We start from the raw sequence: 22,730 nt of genomic DNA on the forward strand, positions 1-22,730 counted from the left end.
CTGCGGGGAGCAGAATCAAAATGGGTTTGCATGAAGCCAGAAGATCAGAGGAGACAGCCAGAGGTTGATGACTCCTTATTACAGGCCTGTGAAGCAGTGGTGTTCTGTTGGCATGGCTGAGTATCTGAGAGAGAGTGCGTGGAAGATGAGGTTTGGATGCACGTGGCAATCCTGAGGAAAGGAACATCAAAAAGAGAGATCAAAACCTTGAGGTAGATCCTTGTGGAAGATAACCAAGTGAAAGCATTTGGGACAAGATTCCAAAGTGAGTTGTTTGAGCGTTGAGAGTGGAAATCATTGCGAGAAAGACACGACTACCATGAGACTGGTTGACTCACGGTGTGACAAGTGTCTGCAGGGAGTTGATGAGAGGTCCATAGCATCTGCTTTGGGTTGCATCTATCACTTGAACTTGGAGTGTGGTTTGTCTGACCACAGTTCTCCTATGGGTTTCCATGGACTGTATTTATACTGTGAATATTAGAGTATAAGGTAGATTTTGTAACTTGTGTTATTCTTACGAATCTGTATATATCTGTGAAGGTGATGGTTGTGGGTGAAGGAGTTGTGTAATATCAATTCCTTGTTTAATAAATGTTTTATTCTTTTGTTAGAAGTACATCAGCAGACTCTGTGACTCTGTTCAGTAGCCACCCTCCATGTTTCTAAACAAAAAAGAAGGGATCTATCAAGCCATATTCCACCCAGGGATCTAGTAGTAACATCAGCTGAGATCATAACATTATTTTTAATCTCAGTTCTCATGATCAATAGTTCTTTCTAAAAGCATTATTTTTTGTTTCTGACACACTGGAGTTACAGAGTGAGATAGGCTATTTCGCATGATTGATCACAAACTGTTCAAATTATGATCACTGAATCCCCTCAAGTTTATCAATGTAAGGCACCCCTTCAAGATAGCTGTATGTATACTGATTTTACTTGATTCCCCAATATATTTTCAGCTTTTCAAGTAGAAGTAAAAGCGTTCACTGCTCATTGATGCTGCTTGAGAGGCAGAAGAGTGCTGTGAATATTGTAATCACAGAAGTTAAGGTTATTCAGTATATCCTGCCTGTGTTGGTACTACCTTGCATATAATTACTCTAACCCAGTTCCACTCCCACACCCCTTCCCCCAAGAGCAGACAACTGGGACTGGGGAAAATTTAAGGGAGTGCAGAGATAGGATTTCAGACTGAGGGAATGGAGTAGCTGGTATCCTGAGTATTTATTCTTGATCTCGTTTTTGGAAGCAGCAGTTGGAATCATTTAACTAGTTTTAAGAAGCTATTTAAAAAATATATAGCTGGGCCTTGGTAACAAGAATGGGAAAAACAGGAGCAGGGCCTCTGACAACAGGACTGGTGGAATAATTAAAAATATTATGATCCCAGCTGATGTTACTACTGGACAAGTCATCCCAGAGTGGAACATGGCTTGATAGATCTTATCTTTTATTTTCTGTTTAGAAACGTGGAGATTGGCTACTGAACAGAGTAACAGGATTCAGCTGATGAACTTTTGACAGAAGAATAAAACATTTATTAAACAACAAAATATGAACTATATTTCAATACTCCTTCATCTGCAACTATACCTTTACAGATACATGCAGATTCATAAGGATAACATAAGTTACAAAAGCTCTTATACTCTCATGATCACAATAAGTACATTATGCATCTAAACCAATAGGTGACCTGTGGTCAGGCACTCCACACTCTGAAGCCAAGTGACAAATGACACCCCAAACAGATACTACGGATCTCTCATCAAGTAAACCCCCCCCCCCCACCCAAAATGCTTGTCAAACGGTGAGCCAACCAGTCTAACTGAACTCCATCTTTCACATGAAGGTTTCCAATCTCCACTCTCCAAGAACTCGCTTTGGAACCTTATCCCTAACAATGATTTCTCTAGGATGCTTTCCACAAGGTCCACCTCCCTGAGTTTTGAACACTCCCCCTGATGTTCCTCCCCCAAGATTGTCATGTGCATTCAAGCTTTGCCTTCCATGCACTCTCTCTCAAATGTTCAGCTGTGCCAACAGAGCACCACTGCTTCACTTGCCGGGAATAAAGAGTTACAGACCTTCGGTTGTCTCCTTGGATCTTGTGGCTTCTCACAAGCTTATTTTTCTTGAAGTCTGCATCTTTCTCCCTTTAAGCTTGGAGCCTTTCTCTACTTAACACATTCAAGGAATCCCTTTGACTTAACTGTCCTCTTTGCCCTTTCTCTTTTCCCTTTTGGACCTGCTCCCTGAAGTTCCCTCTCCCAGTTGACTGCTGACAACCTGGTAACTGCCTTGAGATCCAGAACTCACTTGACATTCACTGTTACTTTAACTTTAGAACAACTCATCTAAGATTCTTAGACTTATTTTCCTCAGCAGCCTGCTGGTATGCCTGCTGGAGAGACTTAAACTTCATCTTAGAGCAGAATGACCAACTGAACTCGGACTGCTTTTGGTTTCTTTGTGTCTGTGTGGTGCATCACTCTCTGGACCCTTGTTGCTAAGCAACAGCATAGTTTTCGTTTCTACTTTCTTTATTTTACCTCCCCTTCAAGAGTCATAAAATCTGATTAGAATGCAGGCATCTTTCAAAGTGAAACTAAAACTCAAGTTCCCCCTTTTCTTAACACACCAACATAGCAACACATATTAAACTTAAACATTATGCCTAACACACACAAATACAAATATAACTTGATAAACTATCTCTAGTTCCGAACAATGTATTGAGGAACCTTCAAACACAGGAGCGGAAGATGGGGTACCACCCACCCCCATGCACCCACTCCACTGCCTCCCCACTCTTCTCTCATTTTCTTCAATATTTATCAGGTCCTCATCTAAATTCTTCTTAAATATCAATTAATTATGGTAATGCATTTCATGTTCTAACTAACCTTTGCTGTATAACATGCAGACAAGAGCAGCTACTTACCTTCCTGGCTCAGCCTCATGACTACTGTTTTTCCCCAGACTCAGTCAGTGACCTGAGTTCAGCTTGCCAGAGGCACTGCCAGCATTGGTGCAGGAACATTCTGAGCTCACTGGGTACTCAATGCTGGAAGTGCTTCATAAGGTGAAGGGATGCTTTGGGCTTACCATTCGCTCCTTTGCTGTTTGGAAGCAACAGTCAGTGAGTCTAGGGCTGTCCTGCCAGAGTCTCCTCCCCACAGACACCATTGCTGTTTCAGAGGAGGGGGTGCTTGTGCCATCTCTGTGACCCACTGGGGGCTGTGACCCACAGTTTGGGAAACTCGTAATCTAAGTTGTTAATAAACACAGTGAATAGTTGAGCCTCCAGTACAGATCCTTGAGGAATACCACTTGTCATTTCCTGCCAATTGAAGTCTGTCTGATATCCCTATTCTGTTCCCAGTCGCTCAGCCAATTTTCTAACCAGGTCAATAATTTGCCTTCAATTCCATGAACTTCAACTTCAGTTAACATTCTGTTATGAGGGACTTCATCAAATATCTTCTGGAAACGCACATAAATAACACCTGTAGACATTCCCTTATCTGCCACATTAATTACCTCCTCAAAAAACTCGACTAGGTTCATTGGATATGACTTATTTTTTACAAATCCATGCTGGTTGTGTTTGTTCAGTTTATGTTTGTCCAAGTGCTTACTCACTCTTATCCCTAATAATAGATTCTCGTAGCTTTCCAACAACATACATTAAACCAATAGTCTAATTTCCTCTTGTCCTACTTAAATAGTGCAGTGACATTCGAAATTTTCCAATACAAGAGGAGAACTCCTTAATCAATAGAGTTTGGAAGATCAACTATGATTTTGTCTCTTAATTATTGAATTAATTCTACCCCAGGATAGAAATCATCAAGTCCTGGAAATTTGTCTATTTTTAGTTTAATTATTTTCTCCATTACCATTTTAAAAATAGTATGCTAAATCTAGTAAGTTCCTCTACTTGACATAATTTCACTTTTCCTTGTATCTCTGGTGCTTTGTCCTGATCCTATCTGTGAAGACCAATGCAAGTATTGGTTTTCAAAAAGTATTCAACAAGTCTGTCATGTCCTGATTTTCATTTCCAATATCACCTACTTCTGTCATTAAGAAGCCTGCATGACAATTTGTAGTATTCTTTTATACTACTACTGGCATAGTAGATGTGGCATCTTGCCTTATTTATAAGCTGCTATTACAATTTCAGGCCTGTCATAGCTCCTCGGCATCAGTGACATAATTTACTCCTTAAAATGGTATCCATGTCTCTTCTGTGCTCAACTGGAATGTCATTGCCAAATATCTACTTATACAGTAATATGACCCAGTATGTAACAATGGTTCTTTTGAAATCTCATATGGATATTCCTGCCCTTTCAAAAGTTCTTCTAGCTCTGTACCTTTTAATCTAATATTATCCGAATTGATATTTGAGTAATTAAAGTCCCCCAAAATCACTACTCTGTAGTTCTTGCACATCTGTGATTTCCCTCCTAAGCCTGGAAAAAGCTTGCCCTCACAGCCTCTGTTTAAATACCGATGATTTGTTGGTGTACGTGTCCGTCTGTCTTGCATTTCCCTGTGTTCACAGTCTCAAAGGAAGACCTATGGTAGTCAATCGCTGCTTAGCTCCCTGCAATAAAGACTGCCCAAGACAATGGGTGTAAAATGTGTTTAGATTGCTTGTCAGGCTCAAGATTTGCTTATCTTTGGGCAAACAACATTAAAGCTTCTGTGAGGAAGTGACAAGCTGGAGAGACAGCGAGCGGGAAGCTCGTGGGCAGGAAGTGGCAAGCTGGAGAGACAGCGAGCGGGAAGGTAGTGGGCAGGAAGTGGCAAGCTGGAGAGACAGCGAGCGGGAAGGTAGTGGGCAGGAAGTGGCAAGCTGGAGAGACAGCGAGCGGGAAGGTAGTGGGCAGGAAGTGGCAAGCTGGAGAGACAGCGAGCGGGAAGCTCGTGGGCAGGAAGTGGCAAGCTGGAGAGACAGCGAGCGGGAAGCTCGTGGGCAGGAAGTGGCAAGCTGGAGAGACAGCGAGCGGGAAGTTAGTGGGCAGGAAGTGGCAAGCTGGAGAGACAGCGAGCGGGAAGGTAGTGGGCAGGAAGTGGCAAGCTGGAGAGACAGCGAGCGGGAAGGTAGTGGGCAGGAAGTGACAAGCTGGAGAGACAGCGAGCGGGAAGGTAGTGGGCAGGAAGTGGCAAGCTGGAGAGACAGTGAGCGGGAAGGTAGTGGGCAGGAAGTGGCAAGCTGGAGAGACAGCGAGCGGGAAGCTCGTGGGCAGGAAGTGGCAAGCTGGAAGATCGTGGCAGGGAAAACAACAAATGGGGAGTATGAAAAAAAATTGGTAATCAAAATCTCAGGACATGACTTCCATTCCTTAGATGCCTTTATAGAGGGAAACTGGCTGGAGTAAATCTGCTCATTGGTTTTACAACACGTGAGCTTTTGAAGGCCTATTGAGGTTTGCAAGTAAATATGACGACACATTTGTCAAGAGACAAGTTTATTGACAAGGGTTGGCATTTGATGTATATAAATGAGCAGGTAACATTCTACATGTTACATGTTGATTACTTATAAAGAGGAACAAGTAATGTGCTGGCTATCTAGAGTTTCAACTGTCTTTGTTAATAAATGCACACATATTTAGTGATGCTGCTGTATTAATCTGGTAATGGATGGATGTAATATACATTCGTTCTAAGAAAGTTCAGAGACAGTATTACTCATGAGAAGTACAGTACTATGAACAACCTTTTGGGTGGAATCAAAACTGTTCAGGACTGTGTTTTGGGGAACCATTGGTATGCAGAGAGGGATGGTTGGCAAGAATATGTTTTTATATTCTGTAAATTAGAAGATGTGGAAACAAGTAACTTGAGCTCACTAAGTGCCAATATCCATTTCTTGTGCTGATTTTGTAGTCTTAACAAATGTTACAAAATCTTCCCTTTTTCTATCATGTTCATGTTTTAACATTCTCAGTTTACCAGCAATTCAGTTGATGAACATTTTATAAAAAACCTTAACAGGTTGGTAATTGTATAAATTTAAATCCTAGCTCAACTCCCCATCCCACAGCTTGCGTTATCTCATTTACATTGTGTTTTCTTCCCTGAAAGCAAGTTTAACTTTTTTCCTATTGCTTCTCCAATCATTCTGTGTGAATATATTAATATTTTATATTTTAACAAAAAGGTAAATTATCTGGCATTTCTTTTGCAGTGAGTTTGTAGCAGAAGAAGATGACGAAAAATTCTGGCAGTTTGTTGACACTGTCAAGGAAATAACATATCTTCAAGGAGGTGAGATTATCTTGTATATCCCAGATCTATGTGAAGATCTATGCTGGCAAATTAGGAAAATTTGGCAGGAAGGAAACTGAAGTGTTGCAAAAATGATGATGTTAGTCTGACATGGTTACTAGAAAGGAAATTTGAACATTGAGCTCCAAAGAGTAAAAACACAAGAAGTATTTTAATTTACATATTTATATACACATTAATCGATTTCTCTGGACTGTTTACCTCGGTTATGGAGAATATCAAAGAATATCAAAAGCAGACTGATGCTTTTACAGTGCATAAGTAGGCATTTCAACAAAGCTGAGTTAGATAAGGGCTTGCTATAATTTTCTCATGCACAGTGAGCAACTCAGGATGCTGAGCAAATACGAATTGTGTTTTGGACATTTGACTAAATTGTATTTATAACCTGATTTTTGGGGGTGGGGGGGTGCATGGAGGTGGACAGTGTAGAGACGGCGGAGGGCAGTCCAGTGGTTACAGGACCCTAAGGGGTGGGAGGTGAGAGGTTGAACACCCGAAGTTGAAAGGGGGATATTGACAGCGGCACCCCCCCTCTTTTCTCACCCAAGGCTGAACCTGATTATTTTCAAGCTTCGCCCGCACTAGGAACTCCTCCCGCCAGTCTAAAACTTGAAGCTGCGTGGCAAACAGCCTTTATGTGATCAATAATTGGCCACTTAAGGGCCTCAATGGGGCAAGTTTGGGTGGCCTGTCCAAGGCCTCGACTGCCCCAGCATAAAATTGCTGAGAAGTTGGGAACCCAGCGGGAAACCTATTTCACGCTCAGCCCTGCCCGGTAGGGAGAGCGTAAAACTCAGGCCCGTGTTTTCTCTGTGCTCATCTGATCAGAACTTCCTAATTGGACACCTGACATTGAGAGCTCAGAGCAGAGAGAAGTTCAGACTTTTGGTCTTCCACTCCATGATACTGTTCATTGATGTTCAAAGGTACTAGACTACACATCACCACCAGCAGTGATAAGTATATAAGGAATATAGTATACTGGTAGATATCTTCGCCTTTTTACGTTGATATTACAGGAATATTTTTGAGTTCCAGTATACCAATCAGTGTTTGATGTTTGCTTTTCTATTACATAGGGTAAAAGGCACATCAGGTTCAGCCTTGGGTGAGAAAAGAGGGGTGGTGCCGCTGTTTATGCTCCACTTGAACCTCCTTTGATCTTTCCTCAACTATATTCATCATCGTAACCCAGTATTCCCTTCTCCCACATATGATTGTCTAGCTTCCCTTTTAATGCATCTACACTATTCACTTCAACCACTCCCTGTGCCAGTTTCACACTCCCACCACTCTGGTTTGTTGCCAAATTGACTTTTCTTAGGAAAATATATAGAAAAGCAAATACTGTAGGATATTTATACACAATGTGTTTTTGCATTTTTCTGAGTTCAGCTGTTCAAAAAGAATCAATTTGATGCTTCAGGCTCAGTAATTCTGTTTTTCAGTAAAGCTTAAGGTAACCTCATCTGTGGGCAAGCTGAGCATTGTCTTTTGATATCTACTTATAACAGGAAGCAGTTTGGTTTTGAAAACATAGCAAACCAGTGAAACATTGACCCAGAATTTTGTTTACGAACTATCAGTGTTCACTGCCAATTCCCCTCCAATTCTGACCACAATTTCAGGATCTAGCGCAAGCGCAGATTAATATAGAAATTGGAAGTTGCAACAATTGGTCATTCACTGTTCAGTCACAAACTGCGCTGTGGCCTTCCACAAACCCACCCCACCTCCCACCCCACCCTTCTGCCTCAAACCGACATCCGGTGAAATCCATTCATTTGATGAGAACTTCCTCAAAACCCTGTTTAGAAACCCCATAAAAATTAAGCCTTGTTTTTAAAACACCCTGACGCCTACTGCTGCACAACTGACCTAGCCCTGAAATTCTGATTTTGTACTTGTGGAATATTGTTAATTGTCTCCATTATAATCAATTTCTAGATTTTTAACGTAGCTTTTTTAAAATAATTTTTAAACAATCAGGTTTGTTCATGATATTTCAGCTTCGACCTTCACCATATGTATATGCCCCAGCCATTATTTCCATGTCTCTAAAAATTTTAAAGAATTGATTGGATTATTAGTGCTTTTCATTTCTGGGTTGGCTTTCTGTGAGAATTCATTAATGTGATTGGCAGCTTAGACTGCTGGAATCCCCAGTAAACTACACTACAATCAATTTCACGTTGCGGAGGTTAAATTTCTCACCACAGAGAATGTGAGATCTCTCAGCATAACTTTCTTCAAGATCAGTGACAAGTACCCTTGCTTCGCCACTGACGGCAGTATCCTGGACATTACAAATGTGGGTGACAGATTTTCAGGAACACTGGGAACCTAGCATTGCAATGAAGATGCAATCTTAAATGGCAAAATTAATCATTTATAGCATACTACTAGGATAATTATTGCAATTGACTTTGTTTATGAAGTTTACCTAATCATATAATTTTATTTAACAGATTCTGAACGAAGTTATTATAACTTGATTCTAAAGAAAGCTGGTCAATTTTTGTCACAACTGAAACTCAGCCTTCTGAAGTTTGCTCTCTCGCTGAGAGCATATTCTCCTACTGTTCAGAGGTTTCAACAGGTGTGTACACTAATCCTCATGCTATGTTTAAATTAGCTTTGTTGGGTGAAAGGCACAAAAAAGGACAGGTAAAATATTTATTTCACAAAAGAAAATGAAGACCATTGAAGCAAGCTGACACTGCCTTCCCTCATTTTTACTTTTCACTTCACTGACTGGGATATTTAAAGTAGAAAGGTAATTTTAATCTAGATCAAAATATATTTTTAAGCAATCTATTTCAATAGTGAAATTGATTAAAAAAAAAAATTGTCAGGAGGGGATGAATCCTGTGTCACTCGAGCATACTTCCAAATGAAACAACTTTGATTATAGCTGGAGGGTGGTACTGGAAATTCCCACCCAAAGTCAACAGACATTTGACTAGTCTGTCAAATTTTCCATCCCACCCGATTCCCACTGGAGGCAGGACCAGAAAATCCCGCCCTCTGTCTATGGAAATATTTTCTCCTTTTTAAGTTTATGGATGCTTAGCTGAATTTCAATTCATTTTAAGTGCACACTTCTCAATACGAGCAAAGCATTCCATTGGACGCATTAACTGCATCACCCATTATTCCTCTTGTCAAATTTTGTTTATTCTTCTTGCGGTGATCATGGCTCTCCAACTTCATAGTCTTTGATAAACAGCCAACTTCTGAAGAAGAGCCATACGGACTTGAAATGTTAACTCTGTCTTTCTCTCCACAGATGCTGTCAGACCTGCTGAGTTTTTCCAGCATTTTTTGTTTTTGTGCCAACTTCTTGGTGGTGTTCTCAATTCTTGTGCCTGTTCTCCTTCAGCTGTTGGTGCATTTCTTCCTTTGCCTCTGTCTTTCTCTGTTACCCTCTATTTTACAAGTCACTATCAGATGTTTTCTTTCCTAAGTACATGCCTAAGGAATTGTAGTTGTCTTTTGGTTCACATTTGCAAAAGTGTTTCTTGTGTGCCTGCTTTCCTCAAAACTTCTTCATTTTGTTATGTGTGTTGTCCAGCTAATCTGCATCATATGTCTCAGAAATCATATCTTTGTTGCCGTTAATTTTATTAATTTTAGTAATTTCGTTCTGCTTTTCATAGTGATGTTCATACTTTTAATAGAAGGAGAAGGACTCTCAGCAGAAAACTGTTTGCACCAAGAGTGTTCAGGGAGCAATTCTCTGGCTAAACACGAATGAGGAACAATGTATAAGATGTCAGTAAGGGCAACCTAAGTGAAAGCTGCCATTTGCTGCAGTCACACATGTAGCCTCAGAGGAGTACAGGGACCATATTGCCAATGGCTGTGGCTGTTGAGGACGAATTTTCAAGTTTTTTTCAAGCTCGAGATATTTGCTACATCTCTTAGCCTGCCTTCCACTGGTATATAGAGGAAATCACTGAAGATCTCTCTTTTCAAAACTAACTGCATATTATTCTGTTTTGCCCAAGAGAAGAAGATGGAGCAAACACACGGCTCTTGTAGGATTTCGGGCTTCCCCATGGTACAGTGTGCCATTTGACAAAGAGAAGATCATTTTGCACATGCCACATGTCAAGTCTGCCATGTATATAGTGTAAAGGGTTAACGATAAATAGCCTACATCATCAGTGGTGTAAGATCACATAACCTCAGAGCCTCCTGAGGGATGGTTCTGTGTGAAGCCTTGTGCTGTATATAATTAGAAGAATGTTGAATAAAAAGAAAAGCTTACCAACAGCCTTGTCTCCAGCAGCCTCTGTTGATCCTAACCAAGGACAATCTAAGCTGAGACCCACAACAATGATAGCAGATGGTGGCAGTGGTAAAGACAACATAAAAAGCACCGACTAAAAAAATCCCAGCAAGACTGAAGACAGAGAGAAAAAAGCCTAGTGACTGCAAGCAAAACAACTGCGAGGAAAGGATATTGTGGGAAAAACACCAACAGAACTCAAAGAAAGGCTAGAGTGAAGAAAAGCCATGGAGAAAATCCTTAACAGAGTGTTTCAACCACATGGAAGGCCTGGATCAAGCTGAGAAGTGGCAGAACTAGCGACTTGGTTTTCCACGCACACAACTGCTTCAAGGCTAACAAAGACTGGCAAGGAACAGGTCAGCATCCTCTCTACACCATAGATGGCAGTGCAGACGACGTATTGGTCAATCAGGGCGTAAAAGAAAAAGCGGCAACATACACAGATCTTATAAAAGCTTGTGATACATATTTCAGCCTTAGAAGGAACTCAAGGATAGGTGAAGTTCTAAAGATACACCCAAATACAGGGAGAAAGTCTAGATTCCTTCATTAACAATTTAAATCGATTAGCTGAGAATTGTGAATATGGAGCCCTGAAAGATGAATTAATACGGGATCATATTGTTGTAGGAGTCTTGGAAGGGACTTCATCAGATTTTCTACGGTCAAGGGAGGATTTAGTGCTATCAAAGGCTCTGCAGAAAGGCAGGCAGAAATGAGAAAGCAAAATTGTGTATTTATTTGAGCTGATGGAGATTTTGTGGAGAAAAAAACGACTGACACTGAAGTTTATAGGACACAGATGTAGTAATGTACCTATTCAATAACAGAGAAAGTGCGAAGAGGCATCGTAAGTGCCATTACTCAGTGCTCTCACTGTTGCGGGAAAAAGCTGAATCGGCATGAAGTGTCTCCTGCCAAAAATGAGGACTACCAGTGCTATGAGGAGAGGACACTTTAAAGCTGTATACCCCAGCAAAAAGCTCCTAACACAGAAATTTAAAGAGAAATCAATTAGAGCAAGTAGAATTGAAGAAATTGAAGATGTAAAAGACAATGAAGTGCCATTCTTGGGAAAAACAACAGGATGTAATGGGAACTATTAGTGCAGACATCATGGTCAACGGACATAAAACAAACTTCAAATTAGACACTGGAGCAGGAGTTTCAATTCTTTCAGACACAGAACAGTGGCTAAAGCAAGAATCCCTCCAACCATTGGCCACAGAACTCCACAGTCCAGGTTCCTTTCAACCAAAGGTCAAGGGACAGTTGACTGCTATATTCCAGTACAAAGGAAGATAAATCACGAAAACTTCGTGCGTGATCCAAAACCAAGAGTGTTCACTATTGAACTGAAAAGCTTGCACAGATCTATACTCATGGATGAATTTGGAAGCCAAGAGATACAGACAGTGTTCAGGACAGAATTTCCAGAATTATTTAGAGGTCTGAGGAAGCTGAAAACAGCCTTTCTCATCACATCGGGACCAGATTTAAAACCAGTGTGCTTGTTCACCCCAAGGAAAGTTCCATACTTACTTGTACAGAAGATGAAGCAAGAAATTGAGACAATGCTGTATCAGGGAATAACCTCGCCTGTAATGAAACTGACGAGCTGGTACTCGGCTATGGTTCCAGTACCAAAACCAAATGGCTCACTGTGAATCACTGTTGACCTCATGCAGTTAAACAAAGCTGTGAAAAGGGAAATCCACCGAATGATATCTGGGGATGAGAGTCTGGCAAAAAGTACAATTTTTCCCAAAATGGTTGCAAACAGCGGCTGTTGGCAACTGCCTTTGGATGAGGAATTCAAACTATTGACAAATTCATAACACCTTTTGGGAGATATTGCTTCAGTCTACTGCCTTTTGATGATACATCAGCAGCACTGATTTTTCAGAGAATGATGACAAGTATTCTAGAAGGATTACAAGGGGTCATCTGTCAAGGGGACATTGTGATCCATGGGTCCACTACATCAGAACATGATGCCAGAGTGAGAGCAATGTTGCAATGCTTGCAAGAAGCAGGACTAACTTTTAATAATAAAAATGAGTTCCTGCAATCAAACATTAAATTTCTGGCACACAGGTATCAGGGCTGAACCTCAAAGAATTTCCACCACCTTGCAATGTCACAGAGCTTCCGTGCTCCTTGGGAATGGTGAATCAAGTAGGATAGTTCTTGCCTTCGGCACATGTAAATGAATCATGGTGACTACTGTTTAGGCAAGACCAAGCATGGTGTTGGGAAGAAAATCAACAAATTTTGTTTAAAAGGGTAATAGAAATGCTCATTTCACGAGACACATTGGCTTACTATGATTCAGCCTACGATATTTGCTGCAGATGCCCAATTATCTCATATCCACTGAAAGCAGTGTAAGTCTAATCCAACCATTATTATTATTATTATTGGTTATCCCTCATTTGTGACGACGATTGTCTTCCACGAGTCCGAAGATGGCTGCTGTGGCTGATTCGAGATCTGCAGACTTTATGGCACATGAGGCAATTCTTGTCATGTGGGATGCCTCGTCTTTTATTCTCAGTTCAAGTCATGCCATTTCTTTTCGCTGCTTTCGCTTTTCCTCTTCCTTTTGGCATCGTTGAGTCTCAAAATGCTGGAATTCTTCCCACAGACTCTTGTCACTATCTGGTTCAATCCAAAGTGATATGGTCTCTCAGGGGTCGCTGTCAACGTTGCATTTTTTCACATTGGCTTCAGCTCATCCTTGAAGTGCTTCTTCTTTCCTCTTCTGGTGCATCTGCCCTGACTGAGCTCGGAGAAGATGACCTGCTTTGGGAGCCTGGTATCTGACATCCAAACTATATGACCAACCCAACAAAGCTGGTGGTGGATGATCATAGCCTCAATGCTTGTGGTGCCCACTTGTGAGAGGACACTGATGTTGGTGCATCTGTCCTCCCACTTCAAAAGGCAGTGTTGATGGTATGACTCTAGTGCTTTGAGATGCCTCCTATACATTGTCCATATTTCAGTCCCGTATAGGAAGGAAGGAAGCATGACCGCAAGGTAGACCATGAGCTTGGTTTCAATTTTGATTTTGATGTCGTGATCTTCAAACAGTCACTTCTTCAGGCTGCACCAGCAATGCTGGATTTCTTTGTGAAAGATCTGTGAAAGATAACTTCTAAGGTACTAGAAGTGTTTTATAATTTTCCCGGCATTCATCAGGAATCCTAATCAATGGGGCTGGGACATGTGCACTTGTTGATGGAGGGCTTTTGTCTTCTAAGTGTTGAGTGTAAGTCCCATCTTCTCATGTGCCTTAGTAAATACTTAGGTTCTCTGGAGCCCCGTTTCTGACACAGCACTTACTGCAGCATCAGCAGTGTTTTGGAACTTGATGACTGAGGTTGAGATGGTTTTAGTTTGTGATTGTGTCATCTGAGATTAAGCAGTTTACCGTCCATTTGATAAATAAGCTGCACTCCAGTTGGTAGCTTGTCTCTAGTCAGGCAGAGCATGGCAGCATAGAACATAGAGAAAATAATTTGAATGATGACATAACCTCGTTTTACTCCCATCTTAACTTTAAAAGGGACTTTATTGGGTCCATTATTGAGGATCACCGTTCCTTTATCATAATGAAGCAGACAAAGGATGTAAATTTTGGAGGACATTCGTACTTCAGCAGAATCTTCCAGCGGGCCTCATGATTTAGAGTTGAAGGCCTTTTTCAAGTTAAAGAACACTATGTGGAGAAGTTGATGTTGTTGGCCACATTTTTCCTATAGTTGGCGAGCTGTAAAAATCATGTTGGCTGTGCCTCTTGATTGCTAAACCTACATTGAGACATGGGGAGCAGCTCTTCAGCAAGTGTAATAAGTTGGTTCAGAAGGGTTCTTGTAATAATCTTTCCTGTAGTGGAAAGCAGGGAGGTGCCTTCATAATTCCTGCTGTTGGATTTGTTCCCTTGAAGATTGTCACAACATGGCATCATTAAGATAATTCGGAACTTGCTCATCATTCCAGATCTGTGAGATAAGTGCATGGAGCTGCAATGTTAGTTCCTCTCCTCCGTGCTTAAAGATTTCAGCAGAGATTCTGTCACTTCCTGCTGCTTTGTTGTTCCTCATTTGTGTGATGGCTTTCATCACATCCATAGGCATTGGCACAGCTTGTCTCTAACTGGGTGTTATGGGATGGAGTTGAAAACACCCGATTCTTGATTGAAAACATCTCTGTCCAACAGGCATTGACAACTTTCCTTTCCTTGCTCAGATCTTCCCCGTCTTTAGGCCTTAAATGGTCTTTGTCGCAATGAAGAAGCCATGGATATCATGTTGAATTTCCTTTGCCTTGCCTCTCACCACATGTTCTTCCTGTCACATGTGCACCTTTGTACCTTGGCCTTTGCTTTTTGGTAAGCCAGTTTCTTTTGCTTTGCGTTTGGGTCATTCAACCAGGCCCAGTAAGTCTCGCACTTGCGATCAGTTCATTGATATCCTGATCATTTTGATCAAACCAATCCTGATGTCTCCTGACAAAAAAAATCCAAGCTTTTTGCAAGTATTGGACTTCAGGACATGTGGACGCTCTTCTGTTCTTGACTGAAGTTTTGAAAGATTTTCTCTAAGGCACAGTTGGAATTGATCTCTTTTGATCAGCTCCTTCAGAGCATTGACGTTGATCTTTCGTGGACGTCTCATCGTTTGTGAGCCAGTTTGATGGACATAATTGAACAAATATGTAGCTGGTCGGTCCAGCAGTCATCAGCCCTGTCATTGCTCAGGTGGTGTGGACATCTTTGCAATTTTGGGCATGGGCGATGACATAGTCAATCAAGTGCCAGTGCTTGGACTGTGGGTGTTGCCATGTCATTTTGTACTTGTTCTTCTGGTGGAACAGGTGATGATAAGCCATGTAGTGCGCATTTGTTAAGGAGAAGAATTTCGTTGGAGTTAACATTTCTGATTCCTTCCCTCTCAAGAGTTTCATTCCAGAGATTGGAATCTGTTCCAAAACTGGCATTGAAATGTCAGGAATAAGCCTGTCCTCCTTCGGAAGCCCACAGAGAGTTTGGTCAGGTTTGGCATAGAAATCTTCCTTGATTTCAATGTCAGTGTCCAGGTTTGTGGCATATGCACTGGTCACAATGGTGAATTGGCTCCTTGCCACTTTGAGATGAAGAGTCATGAGGTGCTCATTTCTTCCAAGAGGGAACTCATGAAACTGGTTCACAAGTTCATTCTTGATGGCAAATCCAACTCCGTGAACTCTGCGTTCATCTTCTGATTTCCCTATCCAAAAGAAAGTATGGCTGCATTAGAGTTCCTCGAGCTGCTCCTCTCCAGCTCGCTGCACCATGCTCAGCTACGATGTTGATGTCTCTTAGGCGACAAATGCAGTGCGACACCCAGGGCATTCACTTGCGTGTGTCCATGGAGTCCCTGATGTTCCAGGTCCCACTGTTTACAATTTGTATGTTTCTACCGCTGAGGGCGATCGCTCTGGACATGGCTACCCAGGTGAGGCAGGCTACATTCACAGCACCTTTTCTGCACCCCTCCCCAATGAGAGGTGAGCAGAATGGATCCTAAAGAGGGCTGCTCAGTCACAGTTACAGCTGCCAAAAAGCACCCCTGCCTCATCCAAGTGCTAGACGACCATCTTGTAACTGCTGCCTCTGTGCCAGATCATGACTAGAAGCTTCCAGGCAAAGTAATCCTGCCCCTGTCGCCATTTGCTGGTGCCGAAGGGCTTGGGAGATTTGTTCGGAAAGAAAGAAGCCTGTGCATGACATCTTTTAGCAGGGGGAACCCGCTGCACACCAGCTTTCACACATGCCCTGACAGAACAAAACCTTGATTCAATGACAAGGAAACCAAGATGAGTGGGGGTTTTGTTCTGCCTTTTTTTGCGAGAACAGCTGCTGAGATACTCCAGTTGGCACATCTCCCTCCACCTGTTCTGCCGTTGTGGACTTGTTTGCCAGAGCCCCATCTGCTGAGTATTTCTAGGGTTCCTAACAGGCCTTCACAGTAACTGCAGTGGCCCATGAGTCCCACCATGCTTTACCCTGTTTTTATCGACCCTTTCTTACTCATTGCCCAGGTTCTGTGCTGAGGGTGAAGGGATGGACTTTGGAATCCCATCAGTCTACTCTCAATCATTAGTAAATTAATGAAAGGTGTCATGGATTGTCCTATAAAATGGCATTTATTCAGGAATAACCTGCTCGCTGATGCTCAATTTGCGTTTCACTTGGACCACTTGGCTCCAGATCTCAATATAACCTTGGACCTAAAATGGGGACAAAAGAGCTGAATACAGAAGATAAGGTAAGATCTGACTGCTCTTGACATCAAGGCCGATATGATCAAATGTGGCATCATTGGGAAGACACTGAATCAGGGAAAAACTCTCCATTAGTTGGAGTCACACCTAGCATAAAGGAAGATGGTCGTTAGAGGCCAATCATCTCAGCTCCAGGACATCACTGCAGCAATCCCTCAAAGTAGTGTCGTAGGCCCAACCATCCTCAACTTCTTCATCAATTGCCTTCCCTCCACCATAAGGTTAGAAGTGGGGATGTTCGCTGATGATTACACAATGTTCAGTACCATTTGCAACTTCGCAGATAACGAAACATTCCATGCCTGTATGCAGCAACGTGCATACTTGAGCTAATAAGTGGCTAATAACATTCGCACCACGCCAGTGCCAGCCAATGACCATCTCCAACAAGAAAGAATTTAATCATCTCCCTGTGACATTCAAAGTCTGTCCACTATCTACAAGGACAAGTAAGGAGGTGATGGAATACTCTCCAATTGCCTGGATGAGCCCAGCTCCAACAACACTCAAGAAACTTAACACCATCCAGCCTGCTTGATTGGCACCCTAATTCGCTACCTTGAACATTTCCTCCAGCATCAATATACAACGGCAGGAGTGTGTATCATCTAAGAGATGCACTGCAGCAACTTATTAATACTCCTCCAACAGCACATTTCAAAGCTGCAACTCTACCACTGAGAACAAGACAAATTCTACTTCAAGTCACACACCATCCTAATATTGTCATTCCTTCATTGTTGGCTCAAAATCCTGAAATTCACTCCCAAATAGCAATGTACCTACGCCATATGGGTTTCATCAGTTGTAGAAGGCAGCTTACCATCACCTTCCCAAGGGTATTTAGGGATAGGCAATAAATGCCAGCTATGTCTCATCCCATGAATGAATATTAAAAGAAAAGATGGAAAAACTATTTCTGCTGGTTAGGGAGTCTTGAACTCAGGGCAAAGCCTAAAATAGGAACCATTCCTTTCAGGAGTGAAATTAAGAAATGCTTCTTCACACAAAGTGTGTTAGAGTTTGCAAATCTATTCCAGAAAAAGCAATTGATGCCAATACAGAAGCAAAATATTGCAGATACTTGAAATCTGAAATAAAGCAAAAAATGCTAGGAATACTCAGCAGGTCTGGCAGCATTTGTAGAGAGAGAAACTTAATGAATCAAGTTGATGGTCATTGACATGAAACATTACCAATTGCTGCTAGATCAATTTTTAATGTTTAAGCTGAGATAGGCCTCGAATGCCCAGCTGCCAACTGCATCATCTCGGCATGGCTGACAGCAGTCTGAGCTGACTGGCAGACAACAGGAAGGGTGCTGGTAGTTTGTGGGGCGGGAAGAAAAATGCTGCTTTCCTGAGAAAGGATAGCAGGTTCATGCTGCATGGCCACTGCCATTCACCCAAGTAGTGTCTCTACACTCTTAATAATCTGTTGGAGACAGATTGCTGGATTACTGTGACATCCTGCAGGCCCCTTTGCACAGTGTAATTCACAGCCATGTTGCCAACAGCATGAATTTATCTGGCAGCACTAGGAAGATATTATAATTCTCATAATGCTATTGGAATTTATTATAAAGTAGAGAAATGGTGGGGTCTGTGTATGTGTGACTTAATTGACTTAAAGGCAGCTGGTCTGAAGGCTTTGACGTAATAGAAGATAAGTTAGGTTTGAAATGTTAAGTAGGTGGACATAGGCATAAAGGGAACATGTGCATTTTTAAATAAACCAGCCTAGATTGATTTCACAGGAGGGGTGTAACCTAGCTAGGAGAAGTTCAGAAATAGTGTGTTTAATTTTCCCAAAGATTACTGGTAAAATTGGTACTATGAGAGATTTTTATTATCAGAGAGGGTAAAGCCCACAGACATAGTGAAACAATGGGAATTTGCATTCAAAGGCAAAAATATGTATAAAGGAGCGAAGGTTGTGTGTAAAGGAAGGAATTCTAAGGTCTAACAAGGGTGAAAATTCAGCATCTAAGCCTCAAGCTGCTGTCTACAAAGTTAAGAAAACTCACTTTGAATTGGATTGTTCAGGGTATCATGTTTCTTTGTCTGGGTCTTTTAAAATCCATGTGTATTACTGTTACCTTAACAAAAGTGTAATTGGGGGTTTAGATTAATTAGGGGGATTCAGTGATGGTAAACTCCAGGACATCACTGCAGGAGTTCTTCAGGGTAGTGTTCTAGGCGCAACCATCTTCAGCTGTTTCATCAATGACCTTCTTTCCATCATAAGGTCAGAAGTGGGGATGTTCGCTGATGATTGCACAATGTTCAGCACCATTTGCAACTCCTCAGATACTGAAGCAGTCCATATCCAAATGCAGCAAGACCTGGACAATATTCAGGTTTGGGCTGACAAGTGGCAAGTAACGTTTGCGCCACACAAGTGTCAGGCAATGACCATCTCCAACAGGAGAGATTCCAACCATGTCCCTTGATGTTCACTGGCATTACCAGTGAATCCCCCACTATCAACATCCTGGGGGTTACCATTGACCAGAAACTGACATAGACTAGCCATATAAATACTGTGTCTACAAGAGCAGGTCAGAAGCTAGGAATCGTGTGACAAGTAAGTTATCTTCTGACTCCCCAAATCCTGTCCACCATCAAGTCAGGAGTGTGATGGAATACTCCCCAATTGCCTGGATGAGTGCAGCTCCCACAACACTCAAGAGGCTTGGCACCATCCAGGACAAAGCCTGTTTGATTGGCAACACATCCACAAACATTCACTCCCTCCACCACCAATGCACAGTAGCAGCAGTGTGTACCATTTACAAGATGCACTGCAGGAATTCACCAAGACTCCTTCGAAAGCACCTTCCAAACCCACGATCACTACTATCTAGAAGAACAAGGGCAGCAGATTGATAGGAACCACCTGGAAGTTCCCCTCCAAGTCACTTACTATCCTGACTAGGAAATATATCGCTGTTACTTTACTGTCACTGGGTCAAAATCCTGAAACTCCCTTCCGAGCAGCATGTGGGTGTGTACCTACACCACATGGACTGCAGCAGTTCAAGAAGGCAGCTCACCACCACCTTCTCAAGGGCAACTAGGGATGGGCAATAAATGTTGGCCTGTGTGAGGGCCTCTTCCCTGTCATCATCGCCTCCGAGGATCTCCTCACCCTCATCCCTTTGGACATCCTCCTCATCGGAGGAGACATGGAATTCCTCCTCAACAGCTCTTCTCTCTGTTGCAGCCAGTTTGTAAAGAGCATAGCAGGCGTTGACAATGCATGACACTCTGTGGACTGTATTGCAGGGTTTCACCAGACCGGCCCTGGCACCGGAATGTTATTTTCAGCATCCCAATGGTTCACCACACCAAATTGTAGCATGAGCCTTGTTATACTTTCGCTCTGCTGCAGTCTGAGGCTGCCGCACAGATGTCTTCAGCCCCATCCTCTGCTGGTAACTTTTATCCCCGAGGAGCCATCCCTGCAGCCTCTGTGAACCCTGGAAGACGTCAGGGATCTGTGACCGACCAAGAATTTTTTTTAAACTCATTCATGGGATGTAGGCTTCGCTGGCTGAGCCAGCCTTTATTGCCCGTCCCTTGTTGCCCTTGAGAAGGCGGTGGTGAACTGCCTTCTTGAGCCACTGCAGAGCATGTGGTATAGGTATACCCACAGTGCTGTTAAGGGATGGAGTTCCAGGATTTTGACCCAGCGGCAGTGAAGGAACAGCGATATATTTCCAAGTCAGGATGATGAGTGACTTGGAGGGGAATTTCCAGGTTGTCGTGTTCCTATATTTCTGCTGCCCTTGTCCATGTAGGATCCATGGACATTCCCTGGAAACCATGTGCAGACCTACAGGATGCATTTGTGGTGGTCGCATATCAACTGAGCATTCAGCGAATGGAAGCCTTTGCAGTTGACATAGTTGATCACTTCTTGCAATGGAGATCTGAGCACCACGTGAGTGCTGTCAATGGCATCCTGCACCTGTGGGAAACCCAAGATCTGGGCAAATCCAATCGCTCTTGCTTCTTGGACATCCTGGTCCCAGGCGAAATACACAAAGTTGTGTGCCCTTGTGAAGATAGTATCCTTGACCTCATGAATGCAGTTGTGGGTGGAGGCTTGTGATATCCCACAGAGGTCGTCTGTGGAGCCCTGAAAGGAGCCACTGGTATAAAAATCGAGTGCCACTGTCACTTTCACAGCCATTGGCATTGGATGCCCTCCATGTCCACGTGGCGCCAAATCCTGCAGTAGCTGTCAGATGTGACTGACAAGTTCCCTAGATATGAGCAGTCTTCGGTGACACTGGTTCTGTGCAGGAATGAAAGGCGACGTCAGTAGACCTTAGGTGTCGCTAGGCGTCAACCAATGATGGCTTGCTATGGCTCTTCAGCGATGTATGTTGGAGCCCCAACCGCTCCTTCTAGAGGCTGCTGCTCTTTCCTCTGCACAGCCAGGCACCTCAGTCGCTCTCATTTCTTTTGTTTTCGCTCTCTGTAAGCCATGAGGTGTACAGCTAGTTCACCATGCTCCATGATCCTGATGTACTTCTCCTGCATGATGAAAGAGAGAAACGCGTGGGTTGGCTTGGGTGTTCTAAGAACCTCTCTTGGTTCAGTCTGAAGGCATCCCAGAGAGTGCTGGCCACCACTTGGATGGCCAGAGATTAGTGCGCTGCTTGGCTGCTCGAGACCCCACCTTCCTCTGCCCCACTCCACCTGCTCAATTGGCGGCAGCTTTGCCCTTTGGACTGCATGCTGTGCTGTCAGCTTAGGCACAGGCATTCTCCTAACCTGCATTGCAAGGTTGTACTATTAGCTTGAACCATGGGGGACACTGGTAAAAACCGGGATGATGCAAGGGCCTGTGAGCGCCTCCACTGGTCACTGTTCCATGGCCAGCTTTAACAGGAGATTGTACAATGTGTGCGTTCGTCCAACTGTTCTGCCACTAAAATGCTCATTAGTTTGCAGTCTGTGCCCAAGGGGTGAAACGCTTTTGAGCACTTTCATGTCTCTGCGTTGCTCGATTGGGCAGATAAGCTAGAGACCCAACTCCAAGCATGTGTCTCAACTGTCTCAGCTGCAGAGGAATGGTCACTTTGTACAAGGTTTCTCTGATGCATGGCTGCTTCCCTCGCCCCACCCTACACATGCTTGTACATTACAAGCCACCTTCAATCACAGGGCAGCTCTTGCGTGCAATCACACTGATGTGGGTAGACAATCCAGCAGGTGGATGATTCCGGCTGGCCGTATAATGATATGCAGATGTATTACAACGGTGCCGGGAAACATGACCCGCCATCGACTGGCTGAGCAGACGATTGCAAACCTGTTTTATGACATTATGAATCTGATTTCTGGCCTTCTCGCCATTTTGTCCGCTCACACCACTGAGCATGCCCGATGCTTGCGGACACGGAAAATTCCGCCCCTAATGTTGCATATGTCCTCTCCTTACACTTTTCCCCCTTGCCTTTGTCCATATTATGCTTCATTTGGCATATAATTTCTTAATCTAACAACTACCGTATTCATATTCCTCAAAATTGATCCATTAATTTCTCCCAACTTTTCCTGAAGGCATGAACGAATGCTGGGACATGTTTCTGCAGGTGGTGCTAGCCTAACCAAGGTGACATATTCTTTTTGTGAGGCTAGGTGGTGACCATCAGCAAGTTATTTCAGTGTCAGTGACGTTGTAACTGAGCCTAATGCTGTTAACTCAATGCCTTATAACTGTAGGTTACCGAATAATGGAAATCTAATCTGTTTCCTTCCCCAGGGCTTATTTG

At 42.9% G+C, this 22,730-nt stretch overlaps 1 protein-coding gene across 4 annotated transcripts in view; it reads left to right on the forward strand.

Moving 5' to 3' along the window:
- The window catches only part of uggt2 (UDP-glucose glycoprotein glucosyltransferase 2), a 437,193-nt gene that overhangs the window by 21,273 nt on the left and 393,190 nt on the right, over positions 1-22,730 (forward strand). For all 4 annotated transcript variants that reach the window (XM_041199272.1, XM_041199273.1, XM_041199274.1 and 1 more), the window contains exons 3-4: positions 6,212-6,291; positions 8,784-8,914. In XM_041199272.1, coding sequence (XP_041055206.1) covers positions 6,212-6,291; positions 8,784-8,914 — 211 coding nt within the window. The remainder of the gene's footprint in view (positions 1-6,211; positions 6,292-8,783; positions 8,915-22,730) is intronic.

This window comes from Carcharodon carcharias, chromosome 11 (genome assembly GCF_017639515.1).
Source record: "Carcharodon carcharias isolate sCarCar2 chromosome 11, sCarCar2.pri, whole genome shotgun sequence".
Classification (NCBI taxonomy): Eukaryota; Metazoa; Chordata; class Chondrichthyes; order Lamniformes; family Lamnidae; genus Carcharodon; species Carcharodon carcharias.